This window comes from Guillardia theta (assembly GCF_000315625.1).
Source record: "Guillardia theta CCMP2712 unplaced genomic scaffold GUITHscaffold_64, whole genome shotgun sequence".
Classification (NCBI taxonomy): Eukaryota; class Cryptophyceae; order Pyrenomonadales; family Geminigeraceae; genus Guillardia; species Guillardia theta.
This window is the reverse complement of record NW_005434610.1, coordinates 346400-360925: the sequence shown is the minus strand read 5'-3', so window position 1 is coordinate 360925 and position 14526 is coordinate 346400. Positions and strand designations below refer to the sequence as shown.

Here is a 14526-nt window from a genome sequence, read left to right as displayed (position 1 = left end):
GTGTTCTTTCACGGTCGTTACTTGATGCCTTGTCTGGTACGAACTCGGTTCCTGCTATTACCTTTAAGCACATGTTTCTGGTCCTGGCAATGGACAAGCCATACATCAAGCTTAACATATACAAACTTGACTGCTTGTGCAACGCCTCGCCTGCATCATTCTTCATTTCATCACTACAGTTCCATGGCACGTGGTTCGGTGCTTGAAATTTTGCTGTCCGAGTAGAAGAGTCCTGATGAAATTCTTCCATGCTTCCAATTCCTCGAAGAGATCTAGAAGGCCTATGACAGGTGCTCACTGGCTGAGGCAAGTTAACTGAGAGACAAGATGAAGAAAGGTTGTTCCACGAGGACGCGGACAAGAACAAGAAAGAGCAAGGGACAAACGCCAGGGCAGAGGAATGCACAGCTTTTATCCGACCCAGACTTTACTCAAAGTTAAGTTAAAAATCAGTATCAGGGTGGGCGATACCGCATCCCCCCACAGTCCCACCACCTGTTGTCTGTCAGGGGATGTGGTCCTTATAATTTTGGTACGGAAATAGAACTTTGAAGGGACTAGTTTATAACCTTTTAAAACCATTGATAAGTGGTACTAAAAATGGCTATCATTGGTACGATTTCTGTAGTAAGTAAAAATATCTTCAATGTTTAAATATTTTTAATATTCAATTTCCGAATCAGAGGAATTACCAAATATGGTTTCTGGTACAGCAGGACCAAATGCTCCCGATCACACTTCGAAATCTGACCAAATTTCGACTTTTCTCTCTGAATTTGAAAATACAAGATGCCAGTTTAACAACACTTGGGGGTCCGAGGGGTGAACCCTACCCCTTTTACCGGTCATTCCTACACAACCCTACCCACCCCATGACAGAGCTCCAAAATGAATTCATCTACCCCTTGGAGGGATCAGCCCCCAGGACTTGTTCGGAATGGCTATCTTTTGCTTCTTCATTTTATAACTCCAAGTGCTATGAAATCGAAGTATCCTCACTTGGCTGTCATGAAAGCACCCTACCCCAAAAGGAAAAAGTGAAGCCCTGTAACCCACCCACCCCATGAAATGACTGCAGGTACCGTTGTACCCCCACGCCGTGCATCGTCATCTCCCTCCTCTCGGTATGCACTGTCGCCGCGTAGCTGCTCCGTGTGGTTGGCGATGAGAGATTACACATGTCGTCATGGACAAAGCAAGTTGTTTTTTTGTTGTTGTGTAGCATCCTCCGCATCCCATTTTGTTGCATGAAGAAGGTGATAGAGTAGTGCTTTCTTACTCTTTCCTCGTGGATCGCATATGACACACTGAACGTTATCAACACATATCACTCGGTCCCTTGTTTGGTTTGTGGGTCATTTTCTCGTAACATTGTTTCATTATTACATGATGCCTGAATCCATGCTTTCCATGTACTTCCGAAATTTCCATCTGCGTGTATACACAACATGATCGGTCTCAACAGGATTCTGAATTATGGGTTGCTGCTCATCCCGCGCTCCTGGCCAACACGAATGGCAGGCAAGATTTTTTTTCATGCTAGTTTAATGTCAGCATTGACGTCATAGTTCAGGCCAATGTTCCTGGCTCCTACAAGCAAAATCCTGTGGTGATTACTCCGAATATGATTCGAGATGGTTGAAGCTGATTTTCTCTCTCTCTTCTTTTTGTTTTTCGTCCAGCCCGTTGTAAACCGTAAACAAGAAGTTCCTCCCGACTTCTTTCAAAAGTGCTTTATGAAGGGATACCTCAAAACGTTGCCAAAGAAGCAAAAAATCTGGTGCATGATTCACGAAAACAACGTGCGTGCGAGTTGCTAAATTTCCTTCTTGCCTCAACTTACTAGTGACGCAGTTTTACTTCATGGACAACCAAGATGACACGGAACCTCGCAAGTTCTTCTGTAAGATTCCGTTAGATGTTTTGTACAGCACTGAGTTGCATCCTGTAGGCTTCGATGGATGCCTGGTAAATCTCAAGGGAAAGGAGCTTGAAATCCAGGTAAGGCTTGCATCTTCAACTGAATGTCATCCGAATAACATTTTACTTCTTCTATCTTGCTTACAGACTGCTGAGCTCATGGGTGGATCGGTTCCACGTGCCACTTACAAGTTTGTCGCCGATGATGAGGAAAAAGCACTGGAATGGTACGAGGCAGCCCTCAAGGCATCTAGCCGACGCAATTAAATCTGTCACGGAGGGAATCGTTATGGCATGAATGGAGATTGGAAAGGACTGCCAGATCTCAATGTGTCTGGTGGAAGGCGCTGATAGTGAAATTGACGAGTTGCAATGAGCATCTTGGAAAGTCTCCATGAGTTTTGGCGTTGAAACGAGGTGAAGTTTTGCTACATGTCACCTGTTTTGTATAGTGCTATGTTGTATGCATCATTGATGAAGGTGGAGATACGATCATTTACACTGCGGCATGCAAAAGAGATTTCAAATTCTTAGAAATAAAATTATAGTTCATCGCATTCGGAATCTTGGTTGTCACAGCATTCTTTGTGTTTCCATTCACAAAACAAGAAATTCTCACTTCAATGTTGTTGTCTGTCTGCTCGCAATACTGCCGAGCGCCTCTACCATTCCCGAGCATCGCCATCCTTGGCTTCCCTGCATTCCGGTCCTCATCACAAGCCCGAGCCCTACCCACCCCACCCCATTTTTACCATAGGAAGAGGGGTGGACACTCCGATAAAGATTTTGATGACCCTACCCCTCTCATTAAGTACCCGTGTGGAATATGACCCATGATTTTATAGTGAAATAGGGGGTACTAGCTCATCGCTGACCCGTAGTGTTTGAAACCCCCACCCCAAACTATTGTCATCCACTTTCGTTACACTGGAAAAGTACCCCTACCCCCACATTTTGAAGTACCCCGTTGTGATTGTTCTTTGATCTGCAAGGTACCCCCGAAAATTCCAATAACGGGTACTTGTTACCGAAAGGTAAAGTTACACCCCACAATTACCATAAAATAAACCGGGTCATTGTAGATATATATACTACCCTACCCTACAATAACGAAAATATGTATACCCTGACCTTAGCTATCAACATTTCGACTTAGTGTACCCCTACATTGAGTACCCCTACCCAAAGAATGCTTTTTTTGATCGCCACTTGGAAAATCAAGTCTCATTGCTGGCTCGCTCTCCCCTGTCTCTACATCTCCCCCTCCCATCCCCCGTCCTCCTCTCCTCTTATCGCCTCTGCTCTGCCCTACCCTCTTCTCTCTCCTCCTTTCCCTCCTCTCCTCGCTGCACAGAAAGTCATCTCTTCCTGTCTCGTATAGCTATTCCTTCCACTTCAACCTCTTTCAGTCTCTAGTCTGCCTTTCGTGGGCTATTCCAGTCTCTCTCCACCTGCAAGCTGCTCTGTATTCATCATATCAACGTTATCCTCTCTGGTTTTCTGTTATCATCCACTTCTTCAACACCTCGGCTATCTCTGCTACTTCAACCTCTTTCAATCTCTTCTTCATTTTTCACCTGATTTTTCAGCATTCCCTTTACACCTCGACTGTTCTCGCTGATCTCCATCGAACGACGCAAGCATGCCTTGTTCGGAGGCACAAGAATGCGACGTGTACGCCGACATTACGACGCGAATGATTTTTCTCAATGCTGGCGACAAGATCAGAGAACACATGACGAAACAATCCGAGAATATGACACCGAGGAAAGAGAATGCAATCCTCAAGACGTCAGCATCAACGGAAACATCAACAACACAAGACGGTGCCATCTGCGCTCCGGAACCCTACGATTATGGCTCGTACAAGTGCACTCTTCATGAGACGATGTCTCCCACGCCTCGCTCTTCGAGCGAACTAAGGTTTCTCCATGAGTTGGCGGTGCTGACAAGAGAAGCGGATCAAGACTCGATCGCGTCCGCCATGTCCACACCGACGAGTCTAACTCCAGTGTACCACCTCAGCTCGCTCCCGTCGCCGCTCATGGACCTTGGGAATTCGCACCAAGTCTACGACTTACCCTCTCCTTCCTCCTCGCGGTTCAAGATCATGAGCGCATCTCAGGTGGAACTTGCGGGCAATGTGGATGGTATGAAACAACGTGAGGTCCCAGCGAGAAAGCCGATCTTGTTACAGGCCCAAATGCCTGAGGTGCCTACAAGGGTCCCTTGGAGATGGTTTACTGCTGTTTGGAAGCTGTTGCTCCTTTCTTTGCTGATTCTTTTTGTAAGCTTCCTCGTTGTGCCTCTGGTGCAGTACAACTTTGATATGTCGGGAATCGAGAGTTGCTCGGATCGCAATCGTATTTCATCATGGAAATGGTTTGACCTGGAGGTTTTCAAAGGGAGGAACACAATGAAGCATCAGTGCATTGATGCAGTCACTTGGCAGGACAAGTATTGTTTCGCCCTATCAAAAGAGGCGAACCTATGGTTGGGTCGGGCAAGGACACTGATCATGGTAAAGTCGGACTAGCCACCGGCAGTTTCGTAATCTGTAGAATGGCCCCGGCCGCCGTTTGTTGCTAGTACTTGTCACCTTACTTGTGATTGTAAATTATTAAGTTCGAATCTCTTTTAGGCTCATGTTTCCCACCGCTTCACTTCTTTTTGCTCAGGCCCGGTCACTGACACGCGGGTCGCCGGCTGGTCCAGTGCCGCCAGCTTGTCGCCGCCGGATGATAGTAGGATCAGTGCGGCTCGATCCGATGATCTGACTGACTGATGAGTGTGAGTTTTTAAGAGACTCGTCAGACTACAGAGCGCGGCATGGGCGAATACAACTTGACTCTTTACTCAAAGTTAAGTTAAAAATCAGTACGATGACAATCAGGAGGGTACTTTTGACAAGACTGCGGTGCTTCAAGTTTGGCAGTCAGGTTTGGTACTCAAGTACGGAGGCTATTTCTGGTTGGAGGGCAAGAGAGGGAACGGGGGGCGTTTGGCATTAGAGCAGCAATTGAGAAACAGAGGAGGTTGGGGTAGGGGGGTTGAGCAGAGGAACAGGAAGACCGCAGAGAGCAGCAACATGTTCAGCGACGTGCAGCAGTTTGTCGAGCTCGCCACCTTCGCGAATTGCGGTAAGAGGGAGATGATGATGATGATGATGATGATGATGAGCGAGGAGAGACTATGATGAGGATGATAAGGTGAAGAAGAAGAGGAGAGGCAATCATGACGATGATAAGGAGAAGATGATGAGATACAGGACGAGAATCCTGAGACATCCGAGAAGGAAAGTGAAGAGAGATGACGAAAGGGTGTTGCAAAAAAACATCAGACATGGAAGAAACTGACGCCAGCAAGTGTCAGTTGAATAGTCTTTGTTTGCAACATCTTAAAGAAAGCTTCTTGCTATTTCACAACCCTAGTCTTATTAAGATGCGCTATGTGAACTTTCAATATTCCCTGTTGCAACAGAGCCTCAACGCTGAACAGATGAAAAATCTGAGACCATTGATCTCTTCTTTCCAGGAACCACCAATGGCAACCATGGTTGCAACACCACCAACACCACCATGACCGGCGGAAACGGCAAGAGCGACTTTGGAGGCACCATGATCTGCCAGTCAACCAACGGCGGGTGAGCGAATCTTTATGCCTTGCCTCGTCCCATGTCATGTGACGTATGTCCAGCTTCGGGGTGTCTTCTGACAGCTACGGGCTTGACACCGTCGACTGTAAGTTAGCCTGCTGAGCATTCCCCTAACCATCTTGGATCTTGTCTTTGATCCTTTCTCCTTCCTGTCCCGTCCCATCCTCTTGGACCTTCTTCGCTTCTTTGACAACAATACAACCTTCCGTCTCCTCCCTTGACCAGTTCACAGGTGACGGCACTGTTCACTCCTGGTGAAGATCCTGTCCAGACACCAGGTAGCAACCTATCGTCTCGTCTGAGAGGTTTCAATAAAACGCTGATCACTCGGCCTTGGCTACTTCCAGATTCCCTGAGACCTTCAATCTCGTGTACAGCTTCATGGCGAGGTGGATCTGTTTCGACACCATCCTTAGCACACCCTTGAGCGATTTCATGATCTTGTCCTGCACGTCATCTACCTTGTTCCGGACGTCTTCCTCCTCACCCTCGCTTGCAAGGACTTGCTGAGTGACTAATGAGATTCCGATCGAGATCGCGCTGTTGACGTAGCTTGCGATGACATCTCCTGGAGATGTGAAGGCATTAAAGCCGATGAACACGAAAGCGTAAATGCTTGCAATCAAGCACACAAATCCAAATACTGTGAGAGTTATCCTTGATATCGAGAGACCATTGTCATGAAGCGCCTGTTCAAAGTTCTTTCTGATGAGAAGCTCCGAAAGAGCAGGAGGAATGTTGTTGAGCTTCTTTCGTTCCAGCTCGACCTTCTTGATAATCCCTGTTTGCACTCTGATCCGAAGTTTCATGAGCTTGGCATGCAAGGAAGCCGAGGCTGAGAATGTGCCAACAATGGCGATGCCATACGGGATAACAAAGGCAGGTTTGAACAAAACTCCTAGAAATATGAAGAGAACCACCATAGAAAACACTGAGAGAACAAACCAGCCCATGAAAAACAGTAGAGAGTAAAATACATATCTGATTAACTTTCGGAATGAATCGAATGGGAGACTGAGGTAATACAAGACCAGCTCAAGAAATCCGATGCAAACGTAGGAGATGGCGATGTACTCTACAGCGATGAACGCGTACAGGATGGAGTCTTTCTCTCCCATGCAATTACAGTAGTCTGCCCTCAGGTCGCACCTGAACGCGAGATATTCCGCGGAGGTCATTTCAGCGACAACGTAGATAAGGATGGCTGGCAGCATGAAGGCCAAGATTTCAACAAACACAATCCATAACTCTGCCAGCAAAGATCTCTGCGCATCTGCTCCCCACACGAAGGTCTCAAACATGTAGAACCAATTGCTCCTTCCCACCATCTCTTCGTATTTCATCTTGTATTCAATCAACCCTTCGTCAAAATACTCTTCGATGCCGATGAACAATTGTTTCACATTTGAGATCATGTACTCTTCCTTGACCTTGAGCGACCGAAAATCTTTGAGATACTTGGATCCAAATCGAAAAGCTAGCAGTGCTGCAATAAAAGACACCACCGCAGGGAAAATGACAGCGATAAGGACAATCGAAATGATGAGGTTGTAGTCAAGTGGCTTGACTTCTTTTGCACTTGCAACGTTTGTGTTTGGATCAGTCGCAAATAGAATGGGGTGGGCGCCTACTCGGTGGAACATGATCAGGCTGCTCACAGGAAGCGGTTTTGATGATGATGAAGCTGGATATGTTTGTAACGTTGAAACCAAAAGCTTCTCGATCTGGACCAATCTAGAATAAAACGCTTCGCTGGTGCTAGAGACGAATGCTGGACAAAATGCTGGGGAGAGATGAAGGAGCACGGAGCCGGTTGTAGGAGTGAGGAGGTTCAGGGACAGCAGGCTGTATATCCAACTTGGAATTGCCAGATACCTTACGTTTGACAACCACACGAATATTCCAACAGAGGGTTCTGGCGCACCTGGACCAGACATTTGAAATTGAAACCGGTCGTAGTTGGGAACGACAGACCCACCAGGGTGGAAGAGCTGGTTGAGAGTCTTCTTGTCCGAGGTTGGGATGTCAATCGTCACCGGCAGCGTTGGGGAAGGCTGCGAGCCCTGATATGAAGAGACCGTGTTGTTGCTCCCCGTAGAGTTCGCCGAGACTGTCACTGCTATTTGACCAGAGTTGGAGGTGAATTTCCATTGTTGAGTCAGAGTACCGTTGCAGTAGGGGTACTTGACCTTGTCCACAAGGATGCCACACCGCGGCATGTTTTCATTCGGAAACATGTCAGCACCTGAGTAACCACCACACACAGTTTGACAGCACCGTCCAGATGTGTCGCAAAGACCAGGTGGGTTGAGATTTTTCATATCGCATTCAGGCTTGCACAGGCATTGTGCGGATTGATTCAGCGTACATGTTTGCAAGTCATAGCAGCCTGGAATTTGTGGAACCTGGGACTTGAATTTGTACATCGCTCCGACAGGACATTCGTCAGCGATTGCTGCTGCAACAGGATCGTAATGCGTGCAATTTAGCGTTCCATTCGCCAGAGGTGAACATATCCATGGCAAACTTGAGAAAGAGCCAAGTAACCTCCGTCTGTTCGGGATGACCGGCTGAATGTTCTCTGCAAGATTCCTGTATTTGCAAACTCGTTTACAGGAGTTGTCAACGTAGAGTGATCCATTAGCTGCCGACAAACATACCGCATTCGAAGACTTTTGCCAGAATTGCACCGAAGTCATCACTTGTGATGTAAGGATTAAATCCGCATCATCGCTTGAGAAAGATCCTTGTGTCGCTCGAACATCAACACCAAGGAGAGACCCATGAGTAACTGAGTAGACGAGCGACTTACAACTTAAGTTCTGCACCCTCGCTTCTAAGTAATTGCCAACCAGACTGAACGTGTTAGGTCCAAAATCAAGGCCGAAATTTTGGGTGTCCTGGTCCATGGGACCTGCTCTCACCTTTGTTACGTTCTGTCCATTGGCATAAATCGTAGTCTGTGGTAGGACAAACCTATTCGGCACAATGATCTGCATATTGCAGATGTAGTTCGAGTATCTCTTGGAAATCTCCCTTTCGTTTGAAATCGAAATCGTTGAATTGTAGTTGCAATTGTCGGTCGCAAGTTTTATCAGCGGATCCTTGGTCAGAGCTATTTGGACCTTCAACGACGTCAACTGATTGTCAGGGTAAGGTTGATTGTATGAAGGGATGAATCGAACCTGCAAATTTTCAAGTCAGTCCAACCGTTAATCGTCGCAGGAACAAGAAAAATTACCATGCAGTTATCCATAGAAAGGTACAAGGATGAAGCTCTGTCGAGTGTGAAGCTCTGGTCAAACTGGCATCGTAATTGCGGTTCATAGATCAACATGAATGCTGTAATTGTAATGACAATGATCAAAATGAGGAAAAAGAATTTGTTGTAATTTGCAGTTTCAGGCGGTAAGATGTGTGCTTTCCTACCAGCTCTTTGTAGATCAGCTTGCTTCCGACGAATGTACTGCATGAAGGATCCATGTCTCTTTCGAATCCACTGCATAAAACAGAAAGACCCAAATGCCAGCAAGAAGACAGAAACTAGGACAGCAACAGTGGGTACCAACCAATTGGATCCAGGGACCTGACACTCCATAAATTTGCGTCCTGTGACAGGATCTACAGGGCAAGATTCGAACTTAGGACCGGAATTCGATCGGGCAATGCACTTTCCTCCCTGGAACGAACAGATGCTTGGACACCAACCACAACCGGGCTCTTGATTACAAGCACGACAGGTGGTAGATACACAACTCCCCGGTGTCACCACAGTTGCATCAAGTACTGTCGTTGTCAAACCAACCAAGACTGGAACGTGGCTCCCAGCCAAGTTGTGATTGATACATGGAAAATCTGCACCGCAAATATGGTTACCACTACATTCTCCATAGTTTTTCATATCGTCTGCGATGATTTGGAATGGAACATATCCTTGAAAAGAAGGACTGGCATCATATCTCATTTCCGCAAGGAGTTGATTTATGCTCTCCATCTTGCCTTGTATGACCATGGTCAGAATGCCTGTCGAGTCCCTGTACATTTCATACCAATTGTTTGCCGTGATTGTAACTTCAGGGAAGAAAAATTGGCCAGCGTTCTGGTGCAGTGCAGGATTGTCTCCGATCTTCAGCGTTAGCGTCATATTAGCGTATGACAAGTAGTTCATATCCACATCAGTGATGTACACACTGCTCCCAAAGATTCGGGGAGGAACCAAGCTTGAACTGGCATTGACGCAATTAGTGGACATTCCATCCGGATTGACAGGAAAGAGCATGAAGTCAGAATAGCATCTACGGCCCTTGTCATAGACCAAGACTTGGTTTGTCGCAGATATAACTGGTGGGTCATTGATTCCAACGACACGAATGTCCAACACTAGCTCTTGTGCAAGCGGGGGAGTGTAGCAATTATCTGTAAAACCCTCATCAGACACCCAAATACTGAGAAAATCACGGCCGAAGAAATTTGGCTTTCCTTGGTAAGACAAAAAATTCCAGTCCATCGCTTGCTGAAAATTTGCGACCGTCGTGCGAAAATTGATCTCTGAAACATTTACTGTGCATGCCACGATGTTGGAGCATGGCACCATCGAACCGCCTTTTGGCATCGATGTTGCGGTAGAATTAGTTAAGATCTCTATCCCAGGAATGAATTGCCGTCCAGGTGGAGGAAGGAAGGTAAGCATGCCATTGATCACCTTCAATTGAATCAGCAAAGTCCCTGCGATCGACCCTTTGAGACAAACCGGAGGTTGGTTACAGGTACAAGGTTCACCACATACACAGCCATTTGGCCCATCAGCTGCACAACAGAATTGTCTCGGTGATGAAACCAACAGTGCATCTCCAGAATCTACATCATCGATGTAAAGCACATCTGAAAGGATTATGAACGGAGTGTCCTCGTCGACATCAATGTATTCTCTTTGTGTTGGCCCACAAAGGCTATAATATTGTTGACTTGCTGGAGGCAGATTCATGCACAAACTATACATAGATTGGTTGATCGGTAGTATCTTGTCCTGAAACACAGAGGTTGGAAGAGTTCTTCCACCATCGTATGGAAAAATTTGTCTTGGAGAAGATACCTTCCTTCCAATGATTGGCCGATCGTTAACAGCTTTGATGTCAACTACAATCTGCAATTCATCCGTCAAAGCTGGAGCATTCACATTGTCTCCAATAGCGCCATTATCGTCCACTTGTAATATCAACCTCTCTTGAATACCGGTTTCGGTGTTGAAGTTTGGATCTGGAAGATATGTCACAAGCGACAGGGCACGATTTATGTTTTCAAATGTTCCTTCAATCGATATGAATCTATTCCCTGTATCTGCTGGGCAAACTCCGCACCCAACTGAGGGACCTCCTGAAGTAAGAGGAGAATAGACAACGCCATACTTGGCTGACTTAAAAAATCCCCATGGACTATCAGGACTTCGAAAAGTTGAATTGTCTGAGCACTGGGGAATGAATTGACAACCATCCCCAAATTTCGGAGGTCCACCATTTGAAAACATCCAATAGTACCCTCTCTGTTCAACTCCATTCCAAAACTTCATTTGAATTTTTTTCTGTACAAGAGCAGAACGTAAAAACGTCTCGTTCAAATACAGACGGCAGTGACTGCAAGATAAATTGACGTACAGTATTCTGCTTGAAAATCCATAATCCAGATAATCGGGATCTGAAATGTTCAAGGTTCCATTGAAATGATATGGATTATCTTCTGTTGCAAAAATTTTTGCGGGGCCGTTTGCGCTGGGTTTGTTGTTCACTGCAGCAACAAGAATATCCACCGTGGAACTTACACGATTGTTGACTAATTCAGTCCCTCCAGAATTGCCCAAATCTTCAACCTCCACAGTCATCCTGTCAAATATGTTTGCTGCAGGGTCAAAGTCCAGTCCTTGACTTGAAGCAGGAGGTCGCCATAAACGATTGAAGTGTTGAATTGTTGTATATTGAATGTTTGATAAAACCCTTTGCATATCAACAAGATCAGCTGTGATCGATACCTTGGTGCTTCCTTCTGTTGCAACCTCAGCTGAGACAAGATTCAGAGCGTTGGCATGCACAGAACCATTGACCACAAATGAGGGTGACAGACAGCTTCGTAGTTCTGGTGTGTTGGAACCATACAGAAGTGAGTTCGGGAACGGTGCGCGATAGCTACACTTTGACCCATAATATCGTGGCAACACGGATCCAATTTGTACAATGTTACTGGTACAGCCCATTGTCAGACCAGCATCTAAGCAATACTGTCCACAGAGACCTGTTCCTTGATTGTCTCGCATGCAACCGCACAAAGATCCAGGGCTCAAAGTATTACAATCAGCGTTCGAAGTGCACACTGTTGCTAGATCGGCACAGCATCGACAAGTTTGCCCAGGAACGCATGCCTCAACCGCATAGCAATCGGAATCCGCTTTGCAAGGTATACCATAACTGAAATCGTTTGGATGAGCAAAGAAAGGAAGACCCCCACACGTCTTGTTCGAGTTCTCTAATATGTCTGCAAGTACATCACCCCATTTGTGAAACGATCCAGATGAATCTGTGAACATCAGCTGCTTTGACGTATTCAAGTACAATGTTATGTAAGATTCTGAATTGCAGAAATTGTCTATGAGACAGGAGCAAGTCAATTCTTGCCCTGTCAAGCACTGCGAAGTCCCTGCATTCGAATAAGCACAGACTTTATCGTATGTCACCATTGTTTTCACTCCACTTGATGTCAAATCATGCAAGCTGTATAAGATCGGCAAGGTTCTACAAACATCGTCACCATAGAAATTGGGCTTGATAGTGAGAAGCTCCATCCCTTGAGCTTGAATAATTCTTAGATTTCTGGAATAAAGGAATTTCGCAGTCCCATGAATGAATTGAAGAGTCAGCTTGAGTTGATTCAGTGTAGTTTGAGCCTGGCGAGATTTCATCCACGTTTTGTGTGCCAACGATGAATTTAACTTTTCACTGACGTCAACATCTTGAATTAAGATTCCTGTAAACAGTATTGGAACGTTTTCGACGGCATTGAAAAGGTTTTTGTACAAATTTATCGTGATCGTTGGTGCATTGTTTACCGCTACTATCGTTACATTGACCGAAGAGGAGGTTGTCTGTGGATTTCCCGTAAACCCAGTGGATCCTTGGTCAGAAACTTTTAGAGTTACAAATTGTGAATTCTGACCGTTCTGTGTATTGTAATATGTCATCTGGACCCCTGGGCCAAGTCCTTGCAACCTTGTTTGATATTGGATCGGATTTATCGCCAACTGACTAGCTGTTATGGATCCTATAAATCCTTGCTTTGTTGAAGTATCCTGGTATATCGTCAGACCCGAAACAGAGTTTAGCGAAATAAATCCAATGTATGTCTCCACATTTACATCCAAAGCATTACAAAATTGGTCGACAGAAGTGCAGCTTTCAAACAAATCAACATCTGCGATCGTAAAGCCACCGACTCTTGTTATCTGAGATGAATCTTCAAATGCGTAAAATTGTCCAAAATTACATTCGTATGTTAGATCATTTGATGTACATGTTTTTGGTGTGGTATAGGTCGAACTGGGATTCACAATGGCTGGAGCATCATCAATGTCCACGATTCCTACAAGTACCGATATGTTAATCAATACAAGGTTATTGCTCGAACAGTTGGTTGACAAAATTTTATATTCAAGTTCTTCATATGGTCGTTGCTGAGACGCTAAGGGATTGTAATATTTGTTTTTCAGCCTCAACGAATTTTGATTGAGATTTGACCGATATAATATGTTCGAGATTGAATTGTAAACTTCCTCATATGTTCCAAGCACCTCAATGTCTTCATAGTTAGAATATTTGCTAAAGTTCAAAATCTGAGGGATGGAACCACTTTGCAGAGATGACACCAATTTCTGAATCTCTGAAGCTTGATATGTGCAAGTCTGAGTCGAAAATTTGCAGAGAGCTCGTAATCCGTAAAGTTCAAACATTCCGTAATACGACCTTATTGTTACTTTGAACGTCTGCTGCAAACCGTCTGGGCATTTCAACAATGCATTTTGAGCTGAGGTAGATGTTGCTATCGGGTTGCCAGATCTAAAAGGTATGCATGAGTAAGAATCTCAAACAAAATGAAAATGTTAAATTTACCCATCTTTCAGTTCAAAGTTGAAGTTGAGTGAGACCCAAGTATCTTCTAAAGCCAACATTGAAAACATGCAGCGTGCATCGTTGTTTTGAGCTGAAGCACCCCATCTGTTAACATTCTCAAAACTGGGAAATGGGTAGGCATAAGTTTATTTGTTACCCTGTATCGATCTGTTGGCATGTGCTCTGACAATTGCAGTTTGGATCATTTAGGGTGCCACTTGTGCATGCGAATTGCCTGCGGTAACAGTAAGAGTTATACATGCTTGTCGTTAATGCGATACTGGAAAGGCTTGGATGTACAGGCGACTGGCGTTTGAGCAGTGCTACTTGATACTAGAGCAGGACTTGGAGGAGAGCTTATACACGCATTTGAGTATGCATCAAACGAATAACATTTGCATGCAGTTGATGACGCCTGTCAAATTCAACGATCAACATGGTGATGCATTGACCAGGCGGTTTACCTGGTATTCAGCGCACGTATTCAAATTTTGAGCACTCCATGTCACTGTTGATGTGATCTCGGATGACGAAGTTGCACAAATTGACAGGAAAAACCAGAGCGATATCCAATATCTGAGTCGGACGTGCATGAAATGTCTCAAGCTTATTCTCACAGAGTGGTGCATGTCATTTTCTTGGGGTCATGTCTTGCAGCACGCGACTCATATTAGAGTATCAGACCTTTTGTGATTTCGCTGTTTTCACAGAGAGCATGTAAGGATCAACCTCTGCCTTGATGATTTCAACTTGCTCCGTCCCTCTGTTGCCATGTAGCGCCATCTACTTATTGGCGCCAAT

The 14526-nt window shown here is 45.3% G+C and overlaps 3 protein-coding genes across 3 annotated transcripts; 2 read left to right on the top strand and 1 right to left on the bottom strand.

Moving 5' to 3' along the window:
• Positions 1 to 1096: 1096 nt before the first annotated feature.
• Positions 1097 to 2477, top strand: GUITHDRAFT_154028 (hypothetical protein). The gene is made up of 7 exons (XM_005827792.1): positions 1097 to 1124; positions 1466 to 1521; positions 1574 to 1609; positions 1683 to 1802; positions 1855 to 1903; positions 1952 to 2001; positions 2068 to 2477. Exons 2-7 carry the CDS (start codon positions 1477 to 1479, stop codon positions 2185 to 2187), a joined length of 420 nt encoding a protein of 139 aa, XP_005827849.1. The 5' UTR covers positions 1097 to 1124; positions 1466 to 1476; the 3' UTR covers positions 2188 to 2477.
• Positions 2478 to 3562: 1085 nt separating this feature from the next.
• On the top strand, positions 3563 to 5677 carry GUITHDRAFT_142482 (hypothetical protein; the record flags this gene model as incomplete). The annotated part of the gene is made up of 5 exons (XM_005827791.1): positions 3563 to 4132; positions 4238 to 4441; positions 4856 to 5060; positions 5419 to 5563; positions 5617 to 5677. 5 exons carry the CDS (start codon positions 3563 to 3565, stop codon positions 5675 to 5677), a joined length of 1185 nt encoding a protein of 394 aa, XP_005827848.1.
• Positions 5678 to 5898: 221 nt separating this feature from the next.
• On the bottom strand, positions 5899 to 10082 carry GUITHDRAFT_142481 (hypothetical protein; the record flags this gene model as incomplete). Its single annotated transcript, XM_005827790.1, has 4 exons — positions 5899 to 8760; positions 8817 to 8917; positions 9005 to 9074; positions 9162 to 10082. The coding sequence occupies 4 exons, from the start codon at positions 10080 to 10082 to the stop codon at positions 5899 to 5901; spliced, it is 3954 nt and encodes a 1317-aa protein (XP_005827847.1).
• Positions 10083 to 14526: the final 4444 nt, after the last annotated feature.

What these genes read in the sequence shown, in the direction of transcription:
- GUITHDRAFT_154028 (XM_005827792.1), top strand. Translation starts at nt 1,477, where the DNA reads ATGGGTTGCTGCTCATCCCGCGCTCCTGGCCAACACGAATGGCAG. An exon ending in GCATGATTCACGAAAACAAC is followed by an intron (nt 1,803 to 1,854) that starts GTGCGTGCGAGT and finishes CTAGTGACGCAG; the next exon opens with TTTTACTTCATGGACAACCA. An exon ending in GGAACCTCGCAAGTTCTTCT is followed by an intron (nt 1,904 to 1,951) that starts GTAAGATTCCGT and finishes TGCATCCTGTAG; the next exon opens with GCTTCGATGGATGCCTGGTA.